This window comes from Falco naumanni, chromosome 7 (assembly GCF_017639655.2).
Source record: "Falco naumanni isolate bFalNau1 chromosome 7, bFalNau1.pat, whole genome shotgun sequence".
Lineage (NCBI taxonomy): Eukaryota > Metazoa > Chordata > Aves > Falconiformes > Falconidae > Falco > Falco naumanni.
In genome coordinates this window covers 59,154,040-59,178,866 of record NC_054060.1, presented here as the reverse complement: position 1 = coordinate 59,178,866, position 24,827 = coordinate 59,154,040, and the positions used below count along the sequence as shown (strand labels likewise).

The following is a 24,827-nucleotide window of genomic DNA, read 5'->3' as shown; positions in this document are numbered from 1 at the left end:
TTCAACATGTTCATAAAACCCTGTCTCTCTTCTGCAAATAGCAATCTGTGGGATAATGTTCATTAACATCATGAGTTTAGTATCCCTCCAAATATGTGTTATTGTATTCCTGAAAGGAATAAGGGAAGCAAGCTCAGACCTTTGCCATGAAACGCTTAGGTTACAACAGCTGAACTTTATCCCAGGCAGAATAAACTTTTGACAGAGTTCTGGCGGAAGTGTCGAACATCTATCTTCATGAACAGTATACGGATAAATGATCCAAGTGATCTTATTTCGAGAAGCACTTTGTGAGTGTTAACTAGAGAATTCAGAGCTTAATCCAGCTTCTTACCATATATTCAACATAAAGATTTAATTTAATCTAGTGTTACAGATGAAAATTTAAATATGCCAGACTCAGGAAATTCAAAATGCAGCTTTGCACAGCCGCTGGCATTGAGCCCCTTTGCAGAGACATAAAATTCTATTGGAACAATGCTGTGAGTATATGCTGCTGTGGCTACAATGCAGTTAAGTGACAGGTGCTGTGAAAAACATAAAATTAAATTTCCTGACTTCTGCACACTGTTCACATCCTCTTGAATTAACGTAAGTATTTGTAATGAATATAATATTTGGCATTCCACACTGAATTGTTTTGGCTTTTGGAAAAACAGGTGATTTTTCATTGGAAAGCACATATGTAATGTACCAATTACTGACTCAGTTTAATGAAGTGCTGTATTTTAAATGTACTTCAAATCTTTAAATATATTAATAGCTGATATTTTCAGTTCATGGTTTGGAAGTTTTGTCTATTGCAAAATGTCTAAAAAGGTAACATATCTGAAACTTTAACTGAAACCCCTGGGGCAGGGGGGATTGATTGAAATGAGGAAAAAATGTTTTCTGATCATTTGCTCCTCTCTTTTCCCTACGCAGTCCCTAAAGAGTTTCCATTACAGCTTTGTACCAGTACAATTTGTATTTGCTTACTTTGAGATACTGCGTTGCTAGTTGAAGACTCAGTTTGTGAAACTTAACTGAATGTGACTATTCTAGTGAACACAGAGAAGAAAGCTTATGATGAAGAACAGCTGCAAGGGTCTATAAAACATAAAGATCAATCACCCTAATATTAAAGATGTGAGTCACTGGAGTGCTGATAAATATAATTAACTATTTCCTAGACCACATCACCTGAGATTAGGTCAAAGTAATACAGACCAGCTGTTCCATGATCCCCTGACCCCAACTGTCACTGCTGCAATTAATATGGACCAGCCAAACAGGACCACCTAGGATTTTACTGAGTCAAGCTTTAGACAAACACCTGCTCTTTGCTCTATCTGTGAGGACTTTCACATCTCAGTCTTACTGAAAGAAGATACAGTTACCGAAAACTATTATTTAATCAAATTTCTTCAAATAAATCAGATTTATTTAAAAAATAATCTTGTGACATATTTATTTTGACATTTATAAAGAGGTCTCCACAATGCTGTGTGCTCAAGTCTGAACTGAAAGAAGCAGTCAAAAGTTTGCACCAACACACGTGCATGCACAGTCTTCTCCACAGAGGAGAGTATATTTCTTCTTTCCTAGCAGGAGGCAGGTGGGGGGCAAGTGATTATTAAGCTAATTTGATATTGACAACACCTGAATTTAATTCCCTGCTCTATCACAGAACAATGGAGTCCATAATTCATGAGAAGTTGTCACAGCTGTAAAGCACTTTGCCCTGGTATGAAATTAAGCTTTAAATAAAATAATTTATATCCCTGTAGCTGGCTAACTGCAAAGTATAAAGCTTATATGTATACTAGTTTAGAGTAAGACTGTATCTTTGTTTTCGCAAAGTATCATGAATTACAAATGTGCTTCATTCCATGACTTTCTATATGGGAATAATAGTTCTGCTCTGCTTTGCAAAGCTGCTGTAAAAATATACTTCAAAAACAGTGAGGTATTCAGACAGCATGGGATAAACACCTAAAAAAAATCTAAAATACATTGCTATTCTAATACCTGCAAGGTAGCCAGTGGAAGCCTGCTGATCTGTGTCCTTAGCAAAGACAAGCCTGAAAGACATGAAGAAAAAGGATATTTTTTCTCACTTTTAGAAATATTAAAAATCAATCTTTTCCTTGACCCATAACTACAATATGGAATTAATGTGGTGGCAAAAGGACAAAGAGTATTTAAAAAAAATGTACAGCCCATGGGCTGGATTAAATCACAAAGATGTTACCTTTTAGCATCACAGAAAAGCTTGAACCCCTGTATTCAGATTGTCTCACAGTCCTCCTGAAAGCAAAAATCCTTTTCCCGCTGTACAATTCAAATAATTCAACAGTTGCTGAATTAAACTGAAACAGGATGTGGCTGTTCTTTAGAAGTTTTGGAGCAGTTTCCTGAAGCTGTATCATGTGTTGCTTTCAAAACATGTGAAAATGAACCCTAACATCACAAGGGTTTTACGAGACTCTCATTAGTCATGATCAGTAATACAAGAAAAAGCTAAATCCTTCTTTGAACTGTACACTACAAAGTTTGCTATACTTTGCTTATTGAAACAAATAATCTTTATCAAATAAATAATACTTTCTTGTGCTAATGCAGCTAACATCTATGCACTATAGCATCATTTCTCTGCAATCGTAGCACTCCATCGTTATGTTTTTGATATTAGGGATATATATTTACAGATATACACTTGTTGATACAGGTGCATTATCAGGTTTTAGGTGGGTTTTGTTTTCTCCATTTTTAAGTGACTAAGAATAATTTTTTTAAACAAAAGTTATTCAAAATCAGGTTAAAAATTGAACAGAAAGAAGCTTGAGATCCTGAGGTGAAATATTTAGCAACGTTTTCTTCACCTCTAATATCTTCCTACACAGCTGTGCTGAAACTACCAAAGTATAGTGACACCAGTGGTACCCTGACGACCAGGTTTTCTGATTGTCCGTAGACATTTGCACACCAAGTTCCAGTTCCTACCTACAGAAAGGAAACTGCCTGGCTTAATAGGGGATACCCTGCTACGCGCCCTTAGTAGGGGTTACCAACTAAGAAAAGGGGTAGAGCAGCTTGTACCAGGAGCTAAAGGTTTGTCACTGCACTCTCTGGACATTCATGCCCTGCTGCCCTTTGGAATCTCACGGACGGCAGCCTGTTCTTTGCCTTATTTGCTGAGCCTCCGGGTGAAGATTAGAGTTGCTCCAGTAACTGTTGTACAATGATATAGAGCAACCATCCTATCAAGGATAAGCGCCATACTTAAAATGGTACTTCTGACTTCATTCATTCTAGACAGAAGGAACAGATTCCTTCTAAGTTTATATTTAAGGCCAAGTACCTATCTCAAAACCAAATGGACACGTCGGGGTTGGTGCAGGCAATGGCATTTTTGTAGCTCAGAATATGTTTTATATCCTAGTAATGGCCAGTCGTACTCTACTTTTCTCTCTATCCTCGTGGTGCAGAGCTGCAGATAGTCCTATTGCCCATTCACAAATACTACACCTATTAGGAAAAAATGAAGGAAAGGAATATAGGGGACTGAACGCAGTACACAGCTGGAATTGGTCACTAATGAACACTAGAGGTTTGAGGGACGTGATGACACCCGGTACATGGTTGTGCATGACACCTGTCATCAATGCATGCTGCAACTGGTCAATGTCATCTCAGGATTTGATGACAACAGTTGCTATTGCAGCACTATGTCTGGAAAAGGTGTTGCCATCTTAAAATATCTCTTGAAATGGAAGTTGTTCTTGCTTTAGGTGACAACTAAAAAGCACCTCTCAAGCATAAATTCAGATTAACTTCTTTATTCTGTCTCAGTTTAAGATTGCATGGAAAATTCGCTAGGTTCTACAGGTTCCTTTTTATGCTTCATTCTCTTGGATATGTGATCCTCAAAGCATTTTCAGGTTTACAACTGGATGTTTGTGCTCACAAAGAATATCCAGTGAAGCTCTTCACTACTCTTGCCATCTATGCAAGATCAATTAGAGGACTGGGTTCTTTACTTGGAATATATATATTTTTTTATTATTTAAAAGACAAAATAAGTTATAGCTGGTTAGAAAGATATACACATCCAAGAGCTTGATACTCACAAACAAGACCATCTTAAGCTGTCCATATTTATTTTTTAGTTCTGGAGTTAGCAGAAAATTGTTGATAACAAGTTCTTGAGAAATGAGAAACAAATTTGCCTTAAGGACCTCTGAAGAGAGATTTCAGAGATAAATATACTATCATGACTTTACAACATAGACCCAGAATGTTAGCCTGATACTTTCCTGTCGAACCTAATAATGTGCAGTACAAAATGTACAACTTTTAGAAAATTATCCACTTGTGTTTGGAAGATATCCTCATATGAAATTCTCCACTTTCTTTGAGATACTCCAAAGGGAAAGATGAAGAAATATGCCTCATTGCTGTAAGTTTGATTTCACCTTTCCGGGTTCTTTTAGATGTCATATTTTTTCTAAAAAATCCTTTATTCTTGATAATATTTGGCCTGATAAAGATCAGATTACTTATATTTATTCTTACATTCTCCTGTTCGTCTATCTACAGTTCTAACTTCACATTGTTATATTACCTTGTATCCCTGAAAGGCGTTATTATAATCAAGTTATTTTTAAGACTCTTTGCATGCTTCCTTGTTTCAAGATCCCCTAAATTTAAGCATAATCAAACACAGTTAATCTGTTTGAAATGTCTTCCTATTCTATCTTACAATTTTCTTGTTTATATAACCCAGCATGACAATCCTGCAGCATGTTGTAGGGCTTCACTTTGAGATGTTTGTCTACTATGACAAGGAAAAGATACTCTTTCCCCCCACTGTGATTAAGCCTGAATTGTGGTTTAAATGAAAGGGCATTTTCTTTTATTACTTAAGGAAATATTCAACAATTAAATCTTTTTTATGTGCAGTTATTTTTCCTATCTTGGAATAAGGCACAGAGGTTTTGTTTCCTGTGTGTATTTAGTTCTACAAGGTTATCCTAAATAAACACATGATGCAGTTGATGTAAGAGTGAACTTTCATTAAGTTATTTACAAGGCTTGTACTTAACAACAGTACATAGTATGTGGTTACATTATTTACCAGTCTTTTATTTGTTACATATGAAAATAAAGTGAAATGTTTCATAATTTGAATTCCAAAGCTAAAAGCTATAAAATGAAGTTAAGATTGCAAGACAGTGATTGTAAATGAAAGGAAATTAGTTCTAATTATCTTAAAACCCAGCCTGCTAAATTGTCAAGGTTAAATTTTTAAATCCAAACATTTTCAGGTAAGAAACTGTGATACACAACTGTTGTACTCCTTGCAATAAATTCCTTTCCTGTGAATCTTCCCTCTTTCCATTTTTACCTTCCTCTCTCCTGCAGGTTCCTTGGGATCCCCTGCACCATTCCACTCATTCATCCTCTCCCCTCCTGTGTAAAACACTAGGTTTTCTCATAATGTTATTCTTAGCTCTGGCTTTTCAGTTTCATGCAGTGAAACCAAAGCAGCAGCAGTAAACAACTCCAATAAGCATTAAAAGATCAATGACAATTTAGGTAAGAAATCTATTGATTCCCTGTTCCTATGGGCAGTCTCTCTTAACTCATTAAATCATTACAAGTAAGGAAACTTGCACAAAAGAACAAAGGAGCAGTGTTTATCGACTGTCTTATATCCATTGTCTCAATAACCCCACCGAAGTATTACCTAGGCCTGTATGTGGTCTTAGTATTCACGCAGCAATCATTATGTAATTTAGGTTAACCATAACTGAATTTATTCAAATTATATAGTATACCAAATTTTGTGGATAAAAAAATTCAAACCACATAAAAGTATAGTAAAACTAATCATAGCGGGACTAACTAGTCTGACAAGCTCAGTTAGCATCTTCGTAAACAGCAGAGCAGAAAGTCAGTAGTCATTTCAGAAATATCTAGCTCCTAGATAAATTTCTAGCTTGATTTTAAAATTGCCTGTAAACTTATATCCTTTCCATACTATCATATCCTATCCGTACTCCTTAGATCACAGATAAGACCCTACCACCCTTACTTACCCTTGGCCACTCTGCATGTTCTCTACTTTGCCTCCATAAGCTTTGGAGACAACTGTTGGTCGATGGATAGTTAATACAGCTTATACCTCTTTCATTAGGCTGTACCTGCTCACAGAAATAGTATGACACCCATTTCTACAGGTCAAAATCATGCATAAATTACAACATAGATACCTGATTCTGCATGAGCAGTACTCTCATTCCCAGGAACTGGATTATTTTTTGAACTGCCAAAGAATTTCAGTGGAAATTACATGGAGGCCTGGACAGCAGCCACAAAAATATTAGCGTTGAGCAGCAATATAACAGGTTCCTGATGTGTAAAAGAACAAAGTTTGTAAATTGGTCATGCTTGTATGTATTAATAAGTGAGCAGTACTTCAACAACTTTGCTATAATAAAACCCAAATTTAACTAAAATACAGTATAAGTGATTTTCAGTAGCATACATATTTTACTAACTGAATTACCAATCTAGTTTCAAGAAAATTACCAAAATATAGCAAACACACTAGCTGCTTGTTGAAAATTATCCCCAGCTAAATTGTGAAAATCATGTAATCATGTCTGAAGAGGAAACAGCTGTTACATACTATTACAAAGTCTGACTCTCAGGCCCAGAAACTTCAGGTCACTGCAGCCCAGAATTCTGTAGCATTATATGACAGTGACATGCAGGAGACTGTTTTGTGAAGTGGTGCTATGTAAGCAATAAAAAAGTGTCCTTCATACAGAATTTTCTGAATAAAATCTGTGCTGTGTTTTCCATTAAGGTACAATGACTCCTCATTTCCAGTATCCTCAAAATGGGAAGCATGTCTTTCAGATAGCAATTTTAAGCAGCAAAACTGACCTTGTTCCAGTGGTACCCTGCTCCTAAGAAGCAGAAAGCTAGTGAGGACAATTTGCACAAATATGCATAAACAATGCCAAGATACTCATGTTTATCTGAACGCATCAGTTATTCTATCATCAAGCCATAACAAACATCCTCAAAGCATACTTTGGAATAAATGAAGCCTGTCCTATCCCAGAATTTTTCAAGTGTAGTGAGGTCATCCTAGAGCACAGAGAAAAAAACACACCAAAAAACCTCTTTCCTCCCAAACCAGCACACTTTTACCTCATAGAAAAGAAACAGAATATGCAGACATTTGACATAAGAAAGCTTTATCCTACAATCTTTCAGACCCTATTTTAATGCTAATCTGCCTTGTACGTCTATGGTCAGTTTGCCCAGAGATAAGCTTACATAGGCAGCAAACAGTTTTGCCAACCTAAATCAGATTTTAACTTCCATTCCCATGATATTAAAAAATAAAAAATCTGGTGGGTTTTGTGATACATTTATAAAAAATACTATATTGAGCTGTCTCAGATTTTTAAACTTGAGTTTTGAATATTTAAGCTTAATGTTTTTAAGTGTTTTGTCCTTATTAATTAAAACATTTAGCAGAAAGTCATGGAAGATAATATTCCAAAACTTTTGAAATGCTGAAGGTATTTCAACAACTGGAAACATTAAAAAAAAAAAAAAACAAACCCCAACAAAACCAAAACAACAATTAAAACAATTTGGGAGATTTATTGACAGTATTCATACCAGCCATTTAATTCTTAAAATGTTCAACTTTCTCATGGAAATAAGTATCTCATCAGAAAAATCCCTAACCAGTTCTACAGCTAACATCTGCTTCTTCTCTCCAAATAAATAGCCAGGGGCTTACCCATAAAGCAATTTTGACAGTATTTCAGATATCAGCTCCATCTAACATACTAGTTCATCCCCTAACACAATACAGATCCCAAATCCAGTGACATTTGCATTTCCAGCTCTAGTGTCCTTTTACTTTCAATCACAGTCTCTACATTTCTTCCCAAATTTTGTTCCATCCTATTTACCAGTCTGTTTTTCTCTCTCTTCCTTGTTTTTTTGTTTTATTTTTTTTCCCCCCAATGCCCTGCTTTTGGACCAAAGAATTTCCTCCCCAACAGTGTCTGCTTCAGGAAAGGTGTTACAGGAGCAGGCAGTCCACTTTAGACATCATTTCAGCATCTGAAAACAGCAGAAAAACAAATGGTTCAACTTTTGTAGACCTGTCTTTATTTTTTGCTGCATGTTTTGCTGCTTAGTAAGAATGCAAATGCCACAGTCTATTCCGCTGTAGAAACAGGAAAAGTTCACATATTCTTAACAAAAACAGATTTGGCTGAAAGTTCAGTGTTAAAATCTAAGTCTATATAAAGAACATGTAAACCACATCTAGACACGAGAGCTACTCCTTGTAAAATTTGAGGGGTTTGCTCAAGTTTGTTAGTTGTAATCGACAATATATTATCTGCATTTCACAGATCATAATATAATGAAAAGTAACTTATGGAAATATTGATCCAGTGCCAACAGAAAAGATATGTTGGTAAACACTGTCATCCATAATGCTTTTTTTGCAAGCAGGTGGCTAGCACAGTAACATGGTTAATAACAATTAGAAAAATAAATCTAGTAGGGGGCAAAAGAAGTTACAGAGTATTTAGATAATTTTTGAAATAATGTCTGATAAACCTAGAATATCATGTTATTTAAATATCTCACCAAAGCAATCACAAAATGATAAAGACTTACCTTTGAAGATTAGTAGATGGGTGAGATACTGAAGATGCAGAGCAGAAAAAAAGTATTTAGGGCATTACTAATGTGTGAAAATAGTTTATAGCAATAAAGAAAAAAGTAAACACTGGAAAACAATAGTGAAATCAGGCCAGTACTGATTTGTTGTAAAAGACAAAACATTCCAAACTAATCAAATTGCCTCCTATTACAGAGCATAATAACATTCTACAGGCAGCTGGGAGAAGCGTCACGATCGCTAGCCCTTGTTCTCACAGAAGACTTCAACTTACTGGGCGTCTGCTGGAAATACAACACAGCGGAGAATCAGCAGTCTAGGAGGCTCCTGGAGTGTGTGGAAGATAACTCCCTGACGCAGCTGGTCAGTGAGCCAGCCAGGGGAGATGCCCCACTGGACATGCTGTTTACAAACAGGGAAGGACTGGTGGGTGATGGAGTGGTTGGAGGGCGCCTTGGGCATAGCGATCACGAGATGGTAAGAGATTTCCGTTCTTAGAGAAATAAGGAGGGGGGTCAGCAGAACCATTACCTTGGACTTCCAGAGGGCCAACTTTGGGCCTGTTTAAGAGCCTGATCAACAGAGTCCCTTGAGAGGCAGTCCTGAGGGGCCAAGGGGTCCAGGAAGGCTGGACATCCTTCAAGAAGGAAGTCTTAAAGGCACGGGTGCTGGCCATCCCCATGTGCCAAAAGGCAAGCTGGCAGGGAAGAAGACAGGCTTGGCTGAACAGAGAGCTTTGGCTGCAACTCAGGGAAAAAAGGAGAGTTTACTTCCTTTGGAAGAAGGGGCAGGCAACTCTTGAGGACTACAGAGAAATCGTGAAGTTATGCAGGGTGAAGATTAGAGACGTGAAAGCCCAGTTAGAACTCAGGCTGGCCACTGCCGTAAAAGATAACAAAAAATGTTTTTACAAATACATTAGAAACAAAAGGAGGGCCAAGGATAACCTGCATCCTTTATTGGATGCGGGGAGGGGGGAACATTGCCACAAAAGAAAAGGCTGGGGTACTTAATGCTTTCTTTGCCCCAGTCTTTAGTAGCAAGACCAGTTACCCCCACGGGGTGCTCAGCCCCCTGAGCTGGAAGACAGGGGTGAGGAGGAGCAGAATGAAGTCCCCACAGCCCAGAAGGAAACGGTCAGTGACCTGCTGCTCTACTTGGACGTGCTTAAGTCTATGGGGCTGGATGGGATCCACCTGAGGGTACTGAATGAGCTGGAGTAGGAGCTTGCCAAACAGCTCTCCATCATTTATCAACAGACCTGGCAAACTGGGGACCTCCAGGTTAGCCAGTGTGATGCCCATCAACAAGAAGGAATACAAGGAAGATCTGGGGAACTACAGACCTGTCAGCCTGACCTCGGTGCCGGGGAAGGTTATGGAGCAGATCATCCTGAGTGACATCATGTGGCACGTGCAGGACAACTGGGGGATCAGGCCCAGCCAGCACGGGTTTATGAAAGGCAGGTCCTGCTTGACAAACATGACCTGCCGAGTGGGTGAGGGAAAGGCTGTGGATGTTGTCTACCTGCACCTTAGTAAAGCCTTTGACACAGTCTCCCACGGGGTGTGATCTAAACTGGGTAAAAAGCTGGCTGAACAGCTAAGGCCAAAGAGTGGTGGTAGAGTTACATCCAGCTGGTGGCTGGTCACAAGTGGTGTTCCCCAGGGCTCAGTATTGGCACCAGGTCTGTTTAGTATCTTTACAGTTGATCTGGATGAGGGGATCGACTGCACTCTCAGTGAGTTTGCAGATGACACCAAGTTGGGGGGCAGTGTTGATCTGCTGGGGGCAGGCAGGCTCTGCAGAGCGATCTGGGCAGGCTGGACCCATGGGCCAAGGGTGGTTGTATGAGGTTCAGCAGGGAGAAGTGCTGAGTCCTGCATGGCCAGGGGCAGAGTGGCTGGGAAGCTGCCTGGGGGAAAGGGACCCGGGGGTGGTGGCTGATGGCTGGCTGAACATGAGCCAGCAGTGTGCCCAGGGGGCCAAGAAGGCCACCAGCATCCTGGCTTGTATCCCACACAGTGTGGCCAGCAGGACAAGGGCAGCGATTGCCCCCCTGTACTGGGCACTGGTGAGGCCGCACCTCGGCTCCTGTGTTCAGTGCTGGGCCCCTCACTTCAGGAGGGACATTGAGGTGCTGCAGCGTGTCCAGGGAAGGGCAACGGGGCTGGGGAAGGGTCTGGAGCACAAGTGTTATGAGGAGCGGCTGAGGGACCTGGGGGTGCTTAGCCTGGAGGAGGCTCAGGGGGGAACCTTATTGCTGTCTAATCCTACCTGAAAGGAGGTTGTAGTCAGGTGGGTGTAGGTTGCTTCCCAGATAACCAGTGACAGGATAAGAGGAAACAGCCTCAAGTTATGTCAGGGGAGGTTTAGATTGAATATTAGGAAAATTTTCTTCATTGAAATGGTGGTCAAGCACTGGACTAGGCTACCCAGGGAGTTGGTGGAATCACCATCCCTGGAGGTGTTTAAAAAACCTGTAGATGCAGTGCTCAGGGACATGGTTTAGTGGTGGACTTGGCAGTCCTGGGTTAATGGTTGGAACTGATGATCTTATGGGTCTTTTCCAACCTAAATGATTCTATAAGCAATAGGTGTGATGTATTCAGACTGATAAGGTTTTTGATGCAGCCTCATAAACCATTCTTCTGAGCAAACCAGGATGGGAAGAAAATACTATAAAATGGACAAAAACTAAAACTAGTTAGGTAATAACACCCAAAGAGTATGAGCATGACAGAATTCTGTGGGAGTCTGTACTTCATCCTGTTTTATTCAAGACTTTACTAATGACTTGAATAATGACTATACCTTTTAAGCTCGTGGAGTATACAAGAAGGAGATAGCCTGCAAATGCTGTGAAAGCACTTGTGATTTGAATTCAAATGATCTTAACAAATTGGTGTAACGGCCTGGAAAAACAAGATGGGTTTTTATACAGATATGTGCAATGTAGGATGCTTGTGCAGGAATAATAAACTTCAGATATACAGAAATAGGAGCAAAATAATTACTTAGCAGGAAGAGACCTGGAGCTCATAATGGACTGAACCCGGTATGCAAGTCAATACGCCAAGAAGCTGGACTGTTTGAAAAAATGGCATTGGGATGCCTGACCAAAGCAGTAAGGCTAGAAGTTTATGTATGTGGTTCAGGAATGGGTGAGATGAGGGAAACAAAAATATTAGTGGTAGAATGCAAAAATGTGTATCGGCCTGGTTCAGCAACAAAATGTGTCTGTGCCTACTTTAACATTTGATCTGTTCTTGCAGGTTGAGGAGATAAATTTTGAAGGATGAAAAGCTGTTATTATCTTCAGCAGTGGCTTGGAAAAGTCAGTCTTCCACAGGCTCCTGCTGTGTGGAACATCCTATGGACACCAGGAGAGATGAACAAGTAGAAGTGACTTAAGGAACAAAGGGTTTATGCCAATTCACTTTCTTCCTGGACAGTCAATGCCTTCCTTCTGAGGCAGAAAACATACGTTTCTTTCAAAGAAGATGGATAGTTCACTATCTTTATACTTTTGAATTTGTGTGTGCTGTCAAAATCTGCCTGTCTTTTTTGGATCCCATTAAGAACATAACAAACAGCGAAAGGCAATTACCTTTCACTCTGACCCTGGGAAACAAAGAAGGGCTGTGCTAATTGTACTGAGCCCAAAAACATTGTGAGTAAACTCTTAGTCTAAATTTGAAAACATTTAAAAAAGGTTCTCTGTAATTTTCTTTGCTTATTCATTCTAATAACTAATAATTTTCATTATTTTAAATTTGAGCTTTATATCCAGTCTCACTTTCTATCCAGCTTCCAGAGACTGCTGCTTCTTACTGCTTTCTCTGCTTTAGTCCTATGCTTTTCTCCTTGACAAGATTCACTATACTATTGAGTATACTGCCGAGCAACCTATTTTTCAAAATGCTGATCCCAGAATTAAGTATGATATTCCACTACACGCCTCATAATGCCAGTAGTAATCATCTCATTGTAATCAGCTGTGTTCTACTCTACATAAACATATCAGAACTGAATTTTAGGTCAACAACTTTGACCTAAAAACTAAAGTTACCTATATGAAAGAAACCACCTTGTAGAATATTCTCCATTGTTTGGGTATATCCTGGATTATTCTTGGCTAGGTGTTTGTGGTTTGTTTGGGTTTTTAATTAAAATATATGCACTATGTAATTGCTTGTGTTAAAGTGCAGAAAAATAAATGTAAACCTGGATCCTCAAAAAGGACTAGTTACATCACAGATAGAGAAAAGCAGAAAGCAACAAAAAACTTCACGAAGGGGATGTTTCTTATTCCCAATGAAGAGAATAGAATTCCATCTGTACAAGGTAGTAAGCTGAAAGAACAGAAGAAAGATAACAGTTTCGGAAAGGCATTGAAGTGGAGGGTCAAGTGTCCAATCCATGAGAACCTACAGAGACCACCATTCACCCTTCATACAGCAGTAATACAGAGTAATTAGAAGTAACATTACAGCAACTATACTTTGGGTGCACCTGGGAAAAGTTTTCAAAATGTGATGTTCCATCGACATCCTCTGCTGACTGCCCTCTTCCTGTATGTAGGTAGATGCATAAACTGTGTGTGGCAAAGTAATTTTTTGCCCTGCAAGTTCAAATGGCAGCTTATGTACTGCTTAATTGATCTGCACAGGTACAGTGAAACCTAAACTTCCAGCAGTTTTTCCAGCTGTGCATGTACAGATCAGCTCGACCAGGCACACACACTGTATCAGGTCGCAGGGTAGAGAACAGACTGCTGTGGACAGTCTTTCCCCCTCCTTGGCATCAGCACAATAATTCTCCCATCTGGAAGGATCATGAAATAGATGACATTTCAGTCAGTACAACAGGCCAGGTTGTACTCAGGATCACATCATGTGATTTCACCGAAACCTTTTATAAACAGCATTTGTATATGACTGGCTGACAATGCTGAAGAAGTCCTGCCCTCATGTATTCTGGTTACAAAGGTGTATCCAACATGGCCGATACACTAATCAAACAACTCAGAAACCTACAACTTTGTTTTCAAACACTGTAATCTTTCTTTTTGAAGAAAAACTTGTGTCAATGTCTGCACAGAGGATGTGGACCTGTGGGTGAGTCATAACCTATGAGCTCTATCACTAGATATCTCATAGATGAGAAAACCAAGGATATACAATTCCCAGCATTGCCACTGCTACCTCTCCTCTTTGGTTACTTTAAGAGTGGCAAAAGAGCTGTAACACAGTGTATAGTAGCTAAGGTCATATACAGCTGTCATTTTTCCACTCTTTCCCTTGAAAGCAAATATCATCATGTGACCCTGTAATTAAATATGACAAAGGCAGGAGAGAGGGGGAGAACTCACCACCCATGTTGCCATCAGAGCCACATCTGCTTTTGCCACAGCAAGCTGTAAGGAAGACACACTCAGAGAGTAGCTGGTGACACTTTACTGCATTCAAAGATCACCTGAACAGTGAAGCAAGGCTGCAGGATCTTCTAATATGCTTCTTTCAGTAGGGGAGAAGTAGGAACTGCAGCTCGAAGAAAAGAAACTACCACCAGCTACCTGATGTGGTGCTTGCCTTGCATTTGAACTTATGACAGCCAATCAGGGATGGCACCTGGACCTCATATGCCCTTCCTGCTACAGATTCAACCATGGACCTTGCAATTACCCCATGCTGACTCCTGTACAGAAAAGCTGGCTGGACTATGGGATCATTGGAAGCTTGCAGAAGTTATAATGCCTTAGCAGGCTACGACCTGGGAGTATAAACATACATGCTGCAAAATATCCAAACACCAAAATATCTAGTATGTGGGAAGCTGTGAGGAAAGAGCCCGTTGCAACGCTAACCAGCATAGCCAGGGTACACTACTGTACTGAAACTGATTAGTTCCTAATGAAATACTGCACACAACAGCAAAATTAAGTATGACTTTCAACAGCAAAACCAAAGAATATGGTTGAAGACAAGTATTACTCCTCAGGTAATAAGAAAAAGTCAACTAAGTGGGCCTAGTAATCATCTCATTCTAGAGTGCTGACATTTGCAGCAAATTTGGTAGTCTGTAGAAGATGCAGATTAAAATGCAGCAATTTCAAAGGAACATTCACCAACGAAAGGGATTCAAAACTTATATAGATAGTAAGGTGCTGTGCAGGTGCAAATCCCAGATGGTAAATGAGCTGACAATAGAAAAATAGGTCCTAATATGACAGCTGATCAAAACGAAACAACACTGCAGCTGTGCATTTGGTCAGAAAAGCAGTCTGTAAAGAAACAGGTTGTAAATTTCATCAAACACTGTACTTAGAAACATACATTTAGTACTGCCATCATTACAGGTGCCACACATACAGCTGAGGAGTTTCGCTTTGTACCTAAAATATTTTCAGTTCATGTTTCCATTGCCTTCACAGATTTCCAAGTGGAGATTAGTGATGGACTTCTAGAGCAAACGCTGCCTGCCACCGGTGCTGCTTGTGCAAACAGATGGGTCTTGCACTGATCCTGAAGGCTGGGAGAGATAACTCGTCCCGGTTTTAGGTGGCAGGGAGCTCCTCCTCAGGACAGAGGGCAGGTGAAGCTGGAGGGCGGTTTGGAGGAGAGGTGGGTGCGAGCCCTCCCCTGCTGTTTCCCCCAGCCCTGCGGGGGCTGCTGGAGGAGGCGGCGCGGTGCCGAGCGGCGCGGCCGGCCGAGGCCAGGCCGAAGAGCTGGGCTCAGGCCGGGGCTCCCGCTGCCCCGGCACTTCTCTTCGTCCTGGGGGGCCGCACCCGCCACCCGCCCGGCGGAGGCCGCCGTGCTGCCCGACAGCGAGGGCAAACCCCGACTCTCCTCAGGGCCGGCCTCCACCTGCGGCCCGGGAGGCGCAGAGGACCGGGCGAGGCGGGACGAAGGTGGCTTTGAGGTGCTGCCCGACGGGGGTGACAGGGGAAGCTGAGGCTCGGCCCCCCGCAGCCCAGTGACCGGGCCGGGGCGGGACACTGGGGACCGAGGCGAGGCGAAGTCCCGCCGCGGGGGGGAACAGCCGCCGCCGTGTGGTGGCGGAGCGGCGCGGCCCGGCCCAGCTGGGCGGTGGGCCCGTCCCGGCGGAGGGCGCGGCCCGTCCCGCCCCCGCGCCGCGCACAGCGCCAACAGCCGGAGCGGCGGCACCTCCTCGGCGCGCTGGGCCGGGCTCCCCCCTCGCGTCTCTCTCACCGCCTTTTCCTGTCTGCATCCTCCCGGCCCGCCGCCCCCCCTCCCCTCGCCATTTTCACCCGGGAGGAGCGCGGTGCGACTTCCCTGAAACTTCGCGGGGGAACTCGTCCGGCTCCTCCGCGGCGGCCGCAAACTTTCCGCCGCGGCGCCCGCCTCTCCTGCGGCGTCCCCGACCCCTCGGCTTCGGCGGCGGCTCCGGCGGGAAGTTTTCAATGAGCGCCCCTCCGCTGCTCCGGCCGCCCAGCCCGCTGCCGGGGGCTGCTGCCGGCGGCGGCGTCGCCTTCCACCTCCAGATCGGGCTGAGCCGGGAGCCGGTGCTGCTGCTGCAGGACTCCTCGGGGGACTTCAGTCTCGCCCACGTCCGGGAAATGGCTTGCTCCATCGTCGACCAGAAGGTAAGAAGGACCCCCGGAGTCGAGCCCTCTCCCGCCGCCGCAGCCGCTGCCGGCAGCGCTGCTGGTGGCAGCGAACTTTCCGCTCCTCGGCCTCCCGGGGCTGGCGACACCGATCGAAAGTTCCCCGTGTCTCTGCCGCCCCCCCGCCCACGCCCCCCCCCCCCCCCCCCCCCCGGTGCCGAGGAGGCTCCGTGCGGGATGCTCGCATGCCAGCTTGACTCTTATTTTGTTTGGCAGTGGGTGCAATTAGCTGTGCTAATAACTGTTGTTTAAAACAAACCCCAGCCGGATCTATCTGCCCGCTTTTTAATGCTGCGGAAGGCGGCGGGGGGGGGTGGGGGGGGGTGGCGGGTAGAAAACCTGTCAGCTGCGATGGCAGCGCGGCGCCCTGGGGCAGTCCGCGCGCTGTCCCGGCCTCTGCTGGCAGAGGAAACTTTCCACTTAAAAAAAAAAAAAAAAAGGCAAACAGCAACAAGGAAAAACCAGCCCCAAGAGCCCAGGATTCACAGCGGCGCGCCTGCCGCCGTGCCGGGCAGCCCGGGCCGGGGGGCACCGCAGCGGCGCCGGCGCTGCCCGCCGTGGGCCGGTGCCAACCGCGGGGGTGGGCGCCGCGCCGGGGGCAGAGGGACCTGCTGGCGCTGGGTGCCAGCCCCGGGAGCTGGCAGGTGGCCGCGGTGGGGGGGGGGGGGGGGCTGAGTCAGCCCTCGCTGGCAGCTGCTGCGGGCGGCGGTGGGTCGGCCGCCGGGCGGGGGGCGCCGCCGGCTGCAGCGCTGACCCCGGGGAACGAGGTGGCACCGCCCGCGGGGGCGGCCCGCGTCGCTGCGGAGCGGTGGCATCGGCAGGCGCAGGTACTGCTCAGGGTCGGGCCAGGCGCTGAAGCCACCTCGCCGGCGCCTGAATCTGCGCCGTCCCTTGCCTTCTCCCATTTCGGTGTGGTACCGAGCGTGTGGCACGCTGAAATAAAGTTCTGCCTTACCGGTGTGTGCGGTGTGGAAGACCCACGTGAAAGTTACGTCGTGATTGCAAAGAATAAATAAAAAGACTAAATATTCAGGATGGTTATGATGGGAAAAGTTGGCCTTCCCCCCTGTCATTACTGAAGGGAAATAATTTCAGGCAGGGGTATTTTTTTTTATTTTCAAAGTTGAGAGCTTTGCCTTACGTCAGTTTGTAGAGCCCATCAATCTGAACTTCACTAAATAGCAGAATTTCCTTTTTTTCTGAAGAGCAACTAGTGAAGTTTTCAAAAAAGTATCAAATATGCATGTTCATTTCTAAATTTTGTATGTTTTGTAGTTTAAGAAATGGTTACGTGCTTTAATCGATTCTGAAGAAGGGTGTACCCTTCTTTTTAGCATTACCATATCTGCTTTCAGAGCTAGGCCAGAGCTTGTTAACTTGGTCACATACATGTCAGAAACAACTTAAATACTTTTAATACTTCACCATTCATAAGTTATTGTGCTAGTAGTAATGGAAGTGTTAAGATTGCTGCATGCATGTTTTTGTGCTTCATTAGTTTATTCGTTTCAGGGTTTTACTGTAAACGTGACTCCAATCCTCATTTGCTAGCACATCTCATCTTCTTTAGACAATGGTACGTTGTTGGCTTGTGCTTATAGAGTTGGATTTAGGTGACTAAATACTGACATAAAATTTTTGAACACTTGAATTTGTTGCATTTTCTTGACTACATAAAAAAGTATCATTTAGCTGCTTCTCTGCAGAGCACACTTGAATAAGGAACCTTCTTCTAGTCAGTTTCTCGAAGCCCAAATATCTGCTTTGCTTTCCCAAAGCTGTTGTTGAGAAGAAAGTGGCTGAAAGGGAAAATGGGAAGACAGACAGACTTTGTGGTTGTTTGTTTTTTTTTATTTTGTTTTGGTTTTTTTTCCCTTGTCAAGTGGTGGCCTCTACCTCCTCTGCTCTGTAGTTTAATTTGTGTTATTTGGTCCTCAGAATCTCTGTTTTAGGCTTAAACGTTCAAGTATATTTGTATATGTGACTTCACTTTCACTAGACATGATAGGATGGTTACATATACGAAGTTACCTAGCATACTGGCAGAGACCTGCTTTTCAAAGACATTATGTAGTACCTAGAACTGTTACAAGTTAACTTTTTGTGTGTTGCAGATTTGTGTTTTTCTCTTCTCCTGAAATAATTTGAAGCATAGTTTACCCTGGATTTTTATGAGAAGATGTACTCGCTTATCACATTCAAGCAGGAGACTATACTGTAAAAAGTATTGTTTATTGAAATACCACAGTATTTTCAAATTTCTTTGGGTCTGTAAAGTAGTGGCCTTCCAGGTAACATTTTTGTCCCAAAGTCTCTGTGCGGTTTGGATTGCTTAAGCAATATATAAGGATGAGAATATGTGATTTTGTTTTTGTCTTTGGCTGTCATGTTAGACTGCTAAAATCAACTCTGTTTCTGTGACGTGCTGTTAAATATTAAAGCAGTCCCCTTGTACACAACTTTATTTTTAGGATTGTGCTGAATTCTCTTTAGTATCAGTGTCAGATGATCTGTTTATAGAGAGCCTCTTCCACGGTGGTGTGGTTATACCTGACTCAAGATGTTTGTGACCCTTATAGTGCAGAGATTTATACACCAACTTAATTTAGTGGTATTCAAAATTTATGTTGAACTAAGCTGCTCACAGTGTGCAGAGTGGACCGTTATTTAGGCCTGAGGATGTTAATATGGAGGGGGTGTGTGCAGAGATGTATTTAGGTGTGCATGTGTGTATGTATGTGTAAAACCACTATTTCTATATCTTTATATGGTTTTAGTTATAAGTAATAAATATGTGCATGCACGTGCATATTATGTAATTTATACATGGCAATGACAGTTTTATAAGGTTATCTTTAGATATAAACAAACACACATTTGCATATATTTACACTAGTGGACTTTAAACAGCATCTGAAGTGCAAAGGTTAGATTTTTCTAATTTTGGTAGAGAATGTAATTACATTAATATTCTGCCTGTATATGATGTAAAAAATTGAATGAGCAAAAGCGTGTCTTTTTCTTCATTGTCCATGAGACGCGTTCTTTCAGAAATTTCATCCTGAGATAACTCTATGGAAATCTTAACAGCTCTGAAGATGGAATGGTACATACCAGTTTCAGGCATAAATTCCAAAACATTTAAATCTATTAACTGCCTAGAAGACAATGAAATTTGATTCCTTTGCATTTGTGTATTTTGTTTGTCTGTCTTAGAACCATTGGCATGAAAACCTTGAGACTTGTTCACATGGGGTCATCTTTCTTCAATTGAAATGGGATTTTAGCATTTAAATGATGATGTGGTTGACAAGAAATGAGGATCAGCTGCAAAATGTGTCACTGACTTCTAGGCTGACTCCCCTGCAGGAACAGTGGGAGGATATTGTAAAATACAGTCTTTGTTTTCTGAAGAGAAATAGTTTGAGTTATTGGCCATTTTGGGTTAGCTGCAGACACGAGACCCACTTCTTCAGGGCAAAAGTGCACTGAGTAAGGACGTGGCCTGATTTTAATTGTCTGCAATCATTGTGTTGCCAAAGACTTTTTACTAGTGCAAGATGAAGGAAGGAATCTTTAAAGATTTTTTTTTTATACAAAGTCATACAATTTTAATTCAAAGGGGAAACTAGTTATTATTTATATTTTCTGTTTGTTGAAATTCTTTGCAATCGTTATACCTCACATACGATGTGTTGGGCTACTGTAGTGGCATTGCCAAATTTTGAAAACTTGAAGTTCTTGAGTAAATATATAATGTAACATTATTTGACTTGAGAATGTGGGTTTTATAAAATAGCCCTTAGGTCAGCCTTAACATCAGATGTTGGCTAGGCCTCCGGCATTTGAAGGCAGAGAAGTTGCAAGGAATAGGAAACATAGACAACAAATACAAGAAAAAAATAGTTTGATCTGAAACAGAGGAAACAAAATCTGATCTGTGTAGGCAATGTGTAGTTCAGACCGGTTTATAAAAATAGTGTTATAGATGGTTCACTGGTTTGCATAATTCTGAAATTTCAAAGTAGGAGGGGAAAAAAGTAATAAACAGGAAGTAGGCCATTTCAGGAAGGGTAAGGGACAAAAAAGTAGCAAAAAGGTAGTTCAGGTGGCATACTGCAGCTGGAATATGGTGCCCAGATTAATCTTTATGTAAGGTTTTCAGTGTCAGATTAAGAGAATTGTCACAAGTGAAACCAAAAGCCTTTTAAAAGTATTCCTGAGAATGGAACCAAACGTGTTCAGGAACAGGTATGCATCCACCTGTGCTTCTGGTTGTCCTTGGTAAGAGGAATCTAACTTAAATAGATAAAATAAGCTTAGGTTTGTTTTCTCAGGCTGGAATCTTTAAACTTTTGCTTTGAGTGAAGAAAGGAGCTTTTCTAAAGGTTGACAAGAAGATATGCTAAACCTTTTCTGCAGGGGTTTTGAGTGGCCATGGAGAACATACAAGGTGTGTTTATATGGATGATGTATTTTGTCGCACTGCAACTTACAAACTCCTAAAAATAAACAAGAGCCTGGTGGTAATGAAATAATTTCCTTTGGAGTGGGATAGGGAGTCAGGGTCAATAGTATACTAGAAAGATTTTCAGCCTCAGGGCAAACAGAGAAAGTGTGACAGGTTGTTACATTGCTGACCAAAGCTCATATACCTTCAGTCAAACACACCGGCATAGGCATTTTGTATATCCACTACATTTTTGGCTGTAGTCTTCAAATGTTCTGGAAAAGTTAGTACAGATTTGCTATTTATTGGTTAAAGTTACATTCTCACGGAGTCTTCAATTGGTGTATGCTGGTAACAAAATATAGAGCGCTTTTTTTTTCTCCTAAAGTGAGTCTTTGCACTGAACGCTTCCTTCTGCCTGTGTTGTGAAAACACCAAGTTGTTAAATATCATTAGAGGAATGTGAGCTGCCTTGTCCTTATGCATATAAACATATTGCAAAGTGAAAGTACTTTTCTAACAATCTCACTCTTACAAACTCAAGCGAGACTTTTGGTGTTTACTGTTTAATCTTTTATTGACTTTGCATTTATTATTCTCCACCCTGGAAACTGTAAGTCAATGTATGTAACATCAGTTTGTATATTAGTTAAAATTACTTATGGAGAATGTGTGAGAAATCACTAGGAAAGGCATAACTTTGATGAAAGGGAGTCAGTCTGAATTTAAAGAAACTGTAGGATTTTAAAGAAGTGCTAACTTTGTTAATCTATCCTGTCAGTGATCTAGACGAGAAAAATGGATATAATGCCACAAACTTATCTATAGCACTTGAGAAACGCCTTGACAGAGATTGAGGGATATCGAATGAATTTTCATAAAATAAGAAGTAAGATGGGGCTTTGGATAGAGGACAGGCTTGTAACCAAAGCAGATGACATTTTAATTTTTAAAGACATTACAAAAGGAGTCATATGTTGATCTTGTGTTAGTTCTACTGATGATTCCCCCAGGAAATACATAATTTCCATAATGATTTTATAGAAGTAGATGAATAAGTGTATGAGATGCTTTTCTCATTGCTGATAATATGCAGCTGTATTGCCAGAGAAGGGATAGAATTTATTAATGAAGCTGCAACATTTCCCAGACAGAAATGCGTAAATGCTCAGTGAATTTGAAATACCTGAGGTCTGGTTTATCTGTCTGATACAAAACTTATTTGGCATAAACCACATGGGTGACCTGAGAACACACAAAAAGCTCATTGCATCCTGAAAGTGTGGTGATTTTACTGCTTGTAAAGGGGGATCTGTGCTGTGGATTATGTGTGAAAAGCCTGGTATGTGTCAAATCCCAGTGTGGATTTGTGCAGACTTTGTCCAAAGGTTTTTTTCCCGTGATTTCTGGAAATCCCTCACACACATCCAAAACTGCTCTTCTCTAGATTTTTCTTTTTTCCTGTGTTTGACAAAATCTGGCTGTATGGGTACCATGTGTGTTATACTCTGGTTACCTGTAAGGAACCAAGGACAGTTCTCGAAGCCTGCCTGTTGTTACTTCTGGTTTCTTATTTTTACTATATTTTGTAGATTAAACTCTTTCAATGAAAAACATTTGCTAAATGGATGTTTGCCTTTTTATTTTTTTTTCCCTCCCCTTGGTATTGTGTTGGGGTTTTTTTGTTTTATTTTTAAGTGACTATGCTAGCAATTATTTTCAGGACATCTGTGGAATTTTTGAGGTAAAGCTATGTGAAATTAAGAATTACAACTGATAAAGACAAATTCATTACATTGATAATAAGAGTTGTCTGTCTCGAGCAACCTGTGATGAGCACATGCGTATTTTGTAGGTTGTTTAAAATTACTTCTGTATAATGTACAGGCCATCACTAACTTGTTGACTTTGCCCTCTGATTGACATCAGATAGGTTTATGTTGACATTATGTAATATGGCTTCAATTATACAGGTGCAATATAGTATATAAACAAAATCTTTCTCCCAAGTGTTTATGCAAAGTGTAGGTGTTCTATTCTCTAGAAATACTTGATTGGTCTTCATACAACACAATGTATATGTGTCTTTACTCAGTGCTAGCAATTTACTTGTACTTGGCTCGTGCCACTTGGAGGAGGACTTCTCTTTCAAATTGTCTTCTGGAGATGCTATATGCTTCTTGCAAAATGTCAAATTGTCAGTTTTGGGACAGATTTGAAATCTGTTGTAGGGTGTATATTTCCAGTAAAATATTTGTTTCATTTTTCAGTGTCAGACTTGTGTCTCTTATACAGGGTTGATCATAGAGGCTCTGCTAGAAAAGCTACCTAACGTTGTTGTCGTGTCTCATTAACTCCAAAAGAACATGGCATATATGAGAATTAAAAAAAAATAAAACCCCATTTCATTGAGATATCTTTCCCCCTATCTTTGACAGTGATTTTCTTCCCATACAGGTTACGTTCATTGTGCTTTACAGCTTTGGGAGAGAACGCTTCTGAAACAATGCCTTTCTGTGCTTGGCTGGTGGGGCACTCGCTGGGGTAAGCTTGGATGCCCAGCATGAGCTTCTCAGTGCCCTGCGCAACCATCACCTTTGTTTACATCCTTCTGGCTTGTGATGGCCCTGTGAATGTCCAGGATTTTGCCGACCAAACCAGATTTCTTTCACAGGCTTTCAACTTTCTTCTTCCTCATACAAGACTTTTAGTACTGCTAAATGATCTCTTGCTTTTTGGGACTCTTCTTTTAAATATTTCTATCCATGTAACAGTTTAAGATGATGACAGACTTGATGTCACTCAAAAAACGTGTATAAGATTAAAATAACTTGTATGTATCTGTCGTCTTCGAACTTTTAAAGTATAAACCCTTGAAGTATGCACTTCAAGTCAGCTACTTCATGAAGTGGATTTTTGCTTCTAAATGCTCTTCTGGTTTTGTCTGCTGGAACAACATGTGAAGGTTAGGAAGGCAGTGTAGTGTATCACCCTATAATGTAGAGGTAGTAGTGTGGACATATTACAGTGATATATGTATGCATAGACATAAAGTTAGACACAGGCAGTGATATACACTGGGTTTTTTTACTTTGACTTCCTCTGTGTATTTGTGACTTCCTTTTGCTTGTTGTTTGTAAGTCTCCTTTTTCACCTGAGGAAAACTTGATCAAGAGGTAAGCTTTCACTTCTCCTACCATGCAACATGTACATTGATACCGTGATTGTCTATTACATAGCCATAGCCTGCTGTGTGTGCCTCTTCTGCAGTCAGAATCAGCTCAGAAACAGTGTTATGACATTAAAGCTAGAACATAGCTGGTTTTTTTGATCAAAATTTATCAAATACCGAATTTTATTCTTTTTTTAAAAAGTAACATGAACACATTTCATCTAATCTGGATCTTGGCTGTTCCCTAAGAGAGGGAAAGAGGCATTTAGAGGCTTTTATTAGTGACTGGCATAAAAAGGTCTTTCCAATGTAATTTTGAGCACAAGGTGTATGAAGAGAAGCTGCAAGCCATGAGCACGGTTGCTAGCTCTAAACCTTTATCTTGTACGCTTCAAAAGAACTGTATCCAAACATGTCCTGTGCAGTTTGAAAGCTTGTTCTGTTTCTTCTCTCCTCAAGTTATGAAAAAAAAGAAGTCAACCTTGAGAAATACATTTTTTTTTTCAAGTGTTAGAAATAGTTTTTGTTAGCATCTTGTCAGTTGCAAAAGCGCAGACAAGACACAGCTGGGACTGGGAGCAACATTCTGGCTATGAGGCAATTTCTCTGAGAGAGAGATGCTTATCCTTAAACCCAGTAACTTCCATATTGCCTTCTCTTTTTTTTAACCACCTGAGAAATCCTTTTACATAAAAATAGAAATTACTAATGTATGTGGACCATCGTGGTAAATATAACATGGTCCTCCCTCTTTGCAGCACCATATGGAATGTATGCAGCACCAGGGTAACTTATGGGTGCTAGGCTAGGGTCTGCATTCAGACTGAATGAGTCCTGAAAGCCTTAAGGATCCTTAGGCCGCAAA

General features: G+C 41.4%; 1 protein-coding gene across 5 annotated transcripts in view; it reads left to right on the top strand.

Annotated features, from left to right (window-relative positions):
• The first annotated feature begins 11,320 nt into the window (after positions 1 to 11,320).
• Positions 11,321 to 24,827, top strand: part of PRKD1 (protein kinase D1) — a 144,674-nt gene continuing 131,167 nt past the window's right edge. For 4 of the 5 annotated variants that reach the window (XM_040601455.1, XM_040601453.1, XM_040601454.1 and 1 more), the window contains exon 1: positions 11,324 to 16,319. In XM_040601455.1, the coding sequence (XP_040457389.1) occupies positions 16,137 to 16,319 (183 nt within the window). In that variant the 5' untranslated portion in view covers positions 11,324 to 16,136. Of the gene's footprint in view, positions 16,320 to 24,827 lie in introns of all 5 variants that reach the window. The other variant, XM_040601456.1, reaches the window with a different exon arrangement.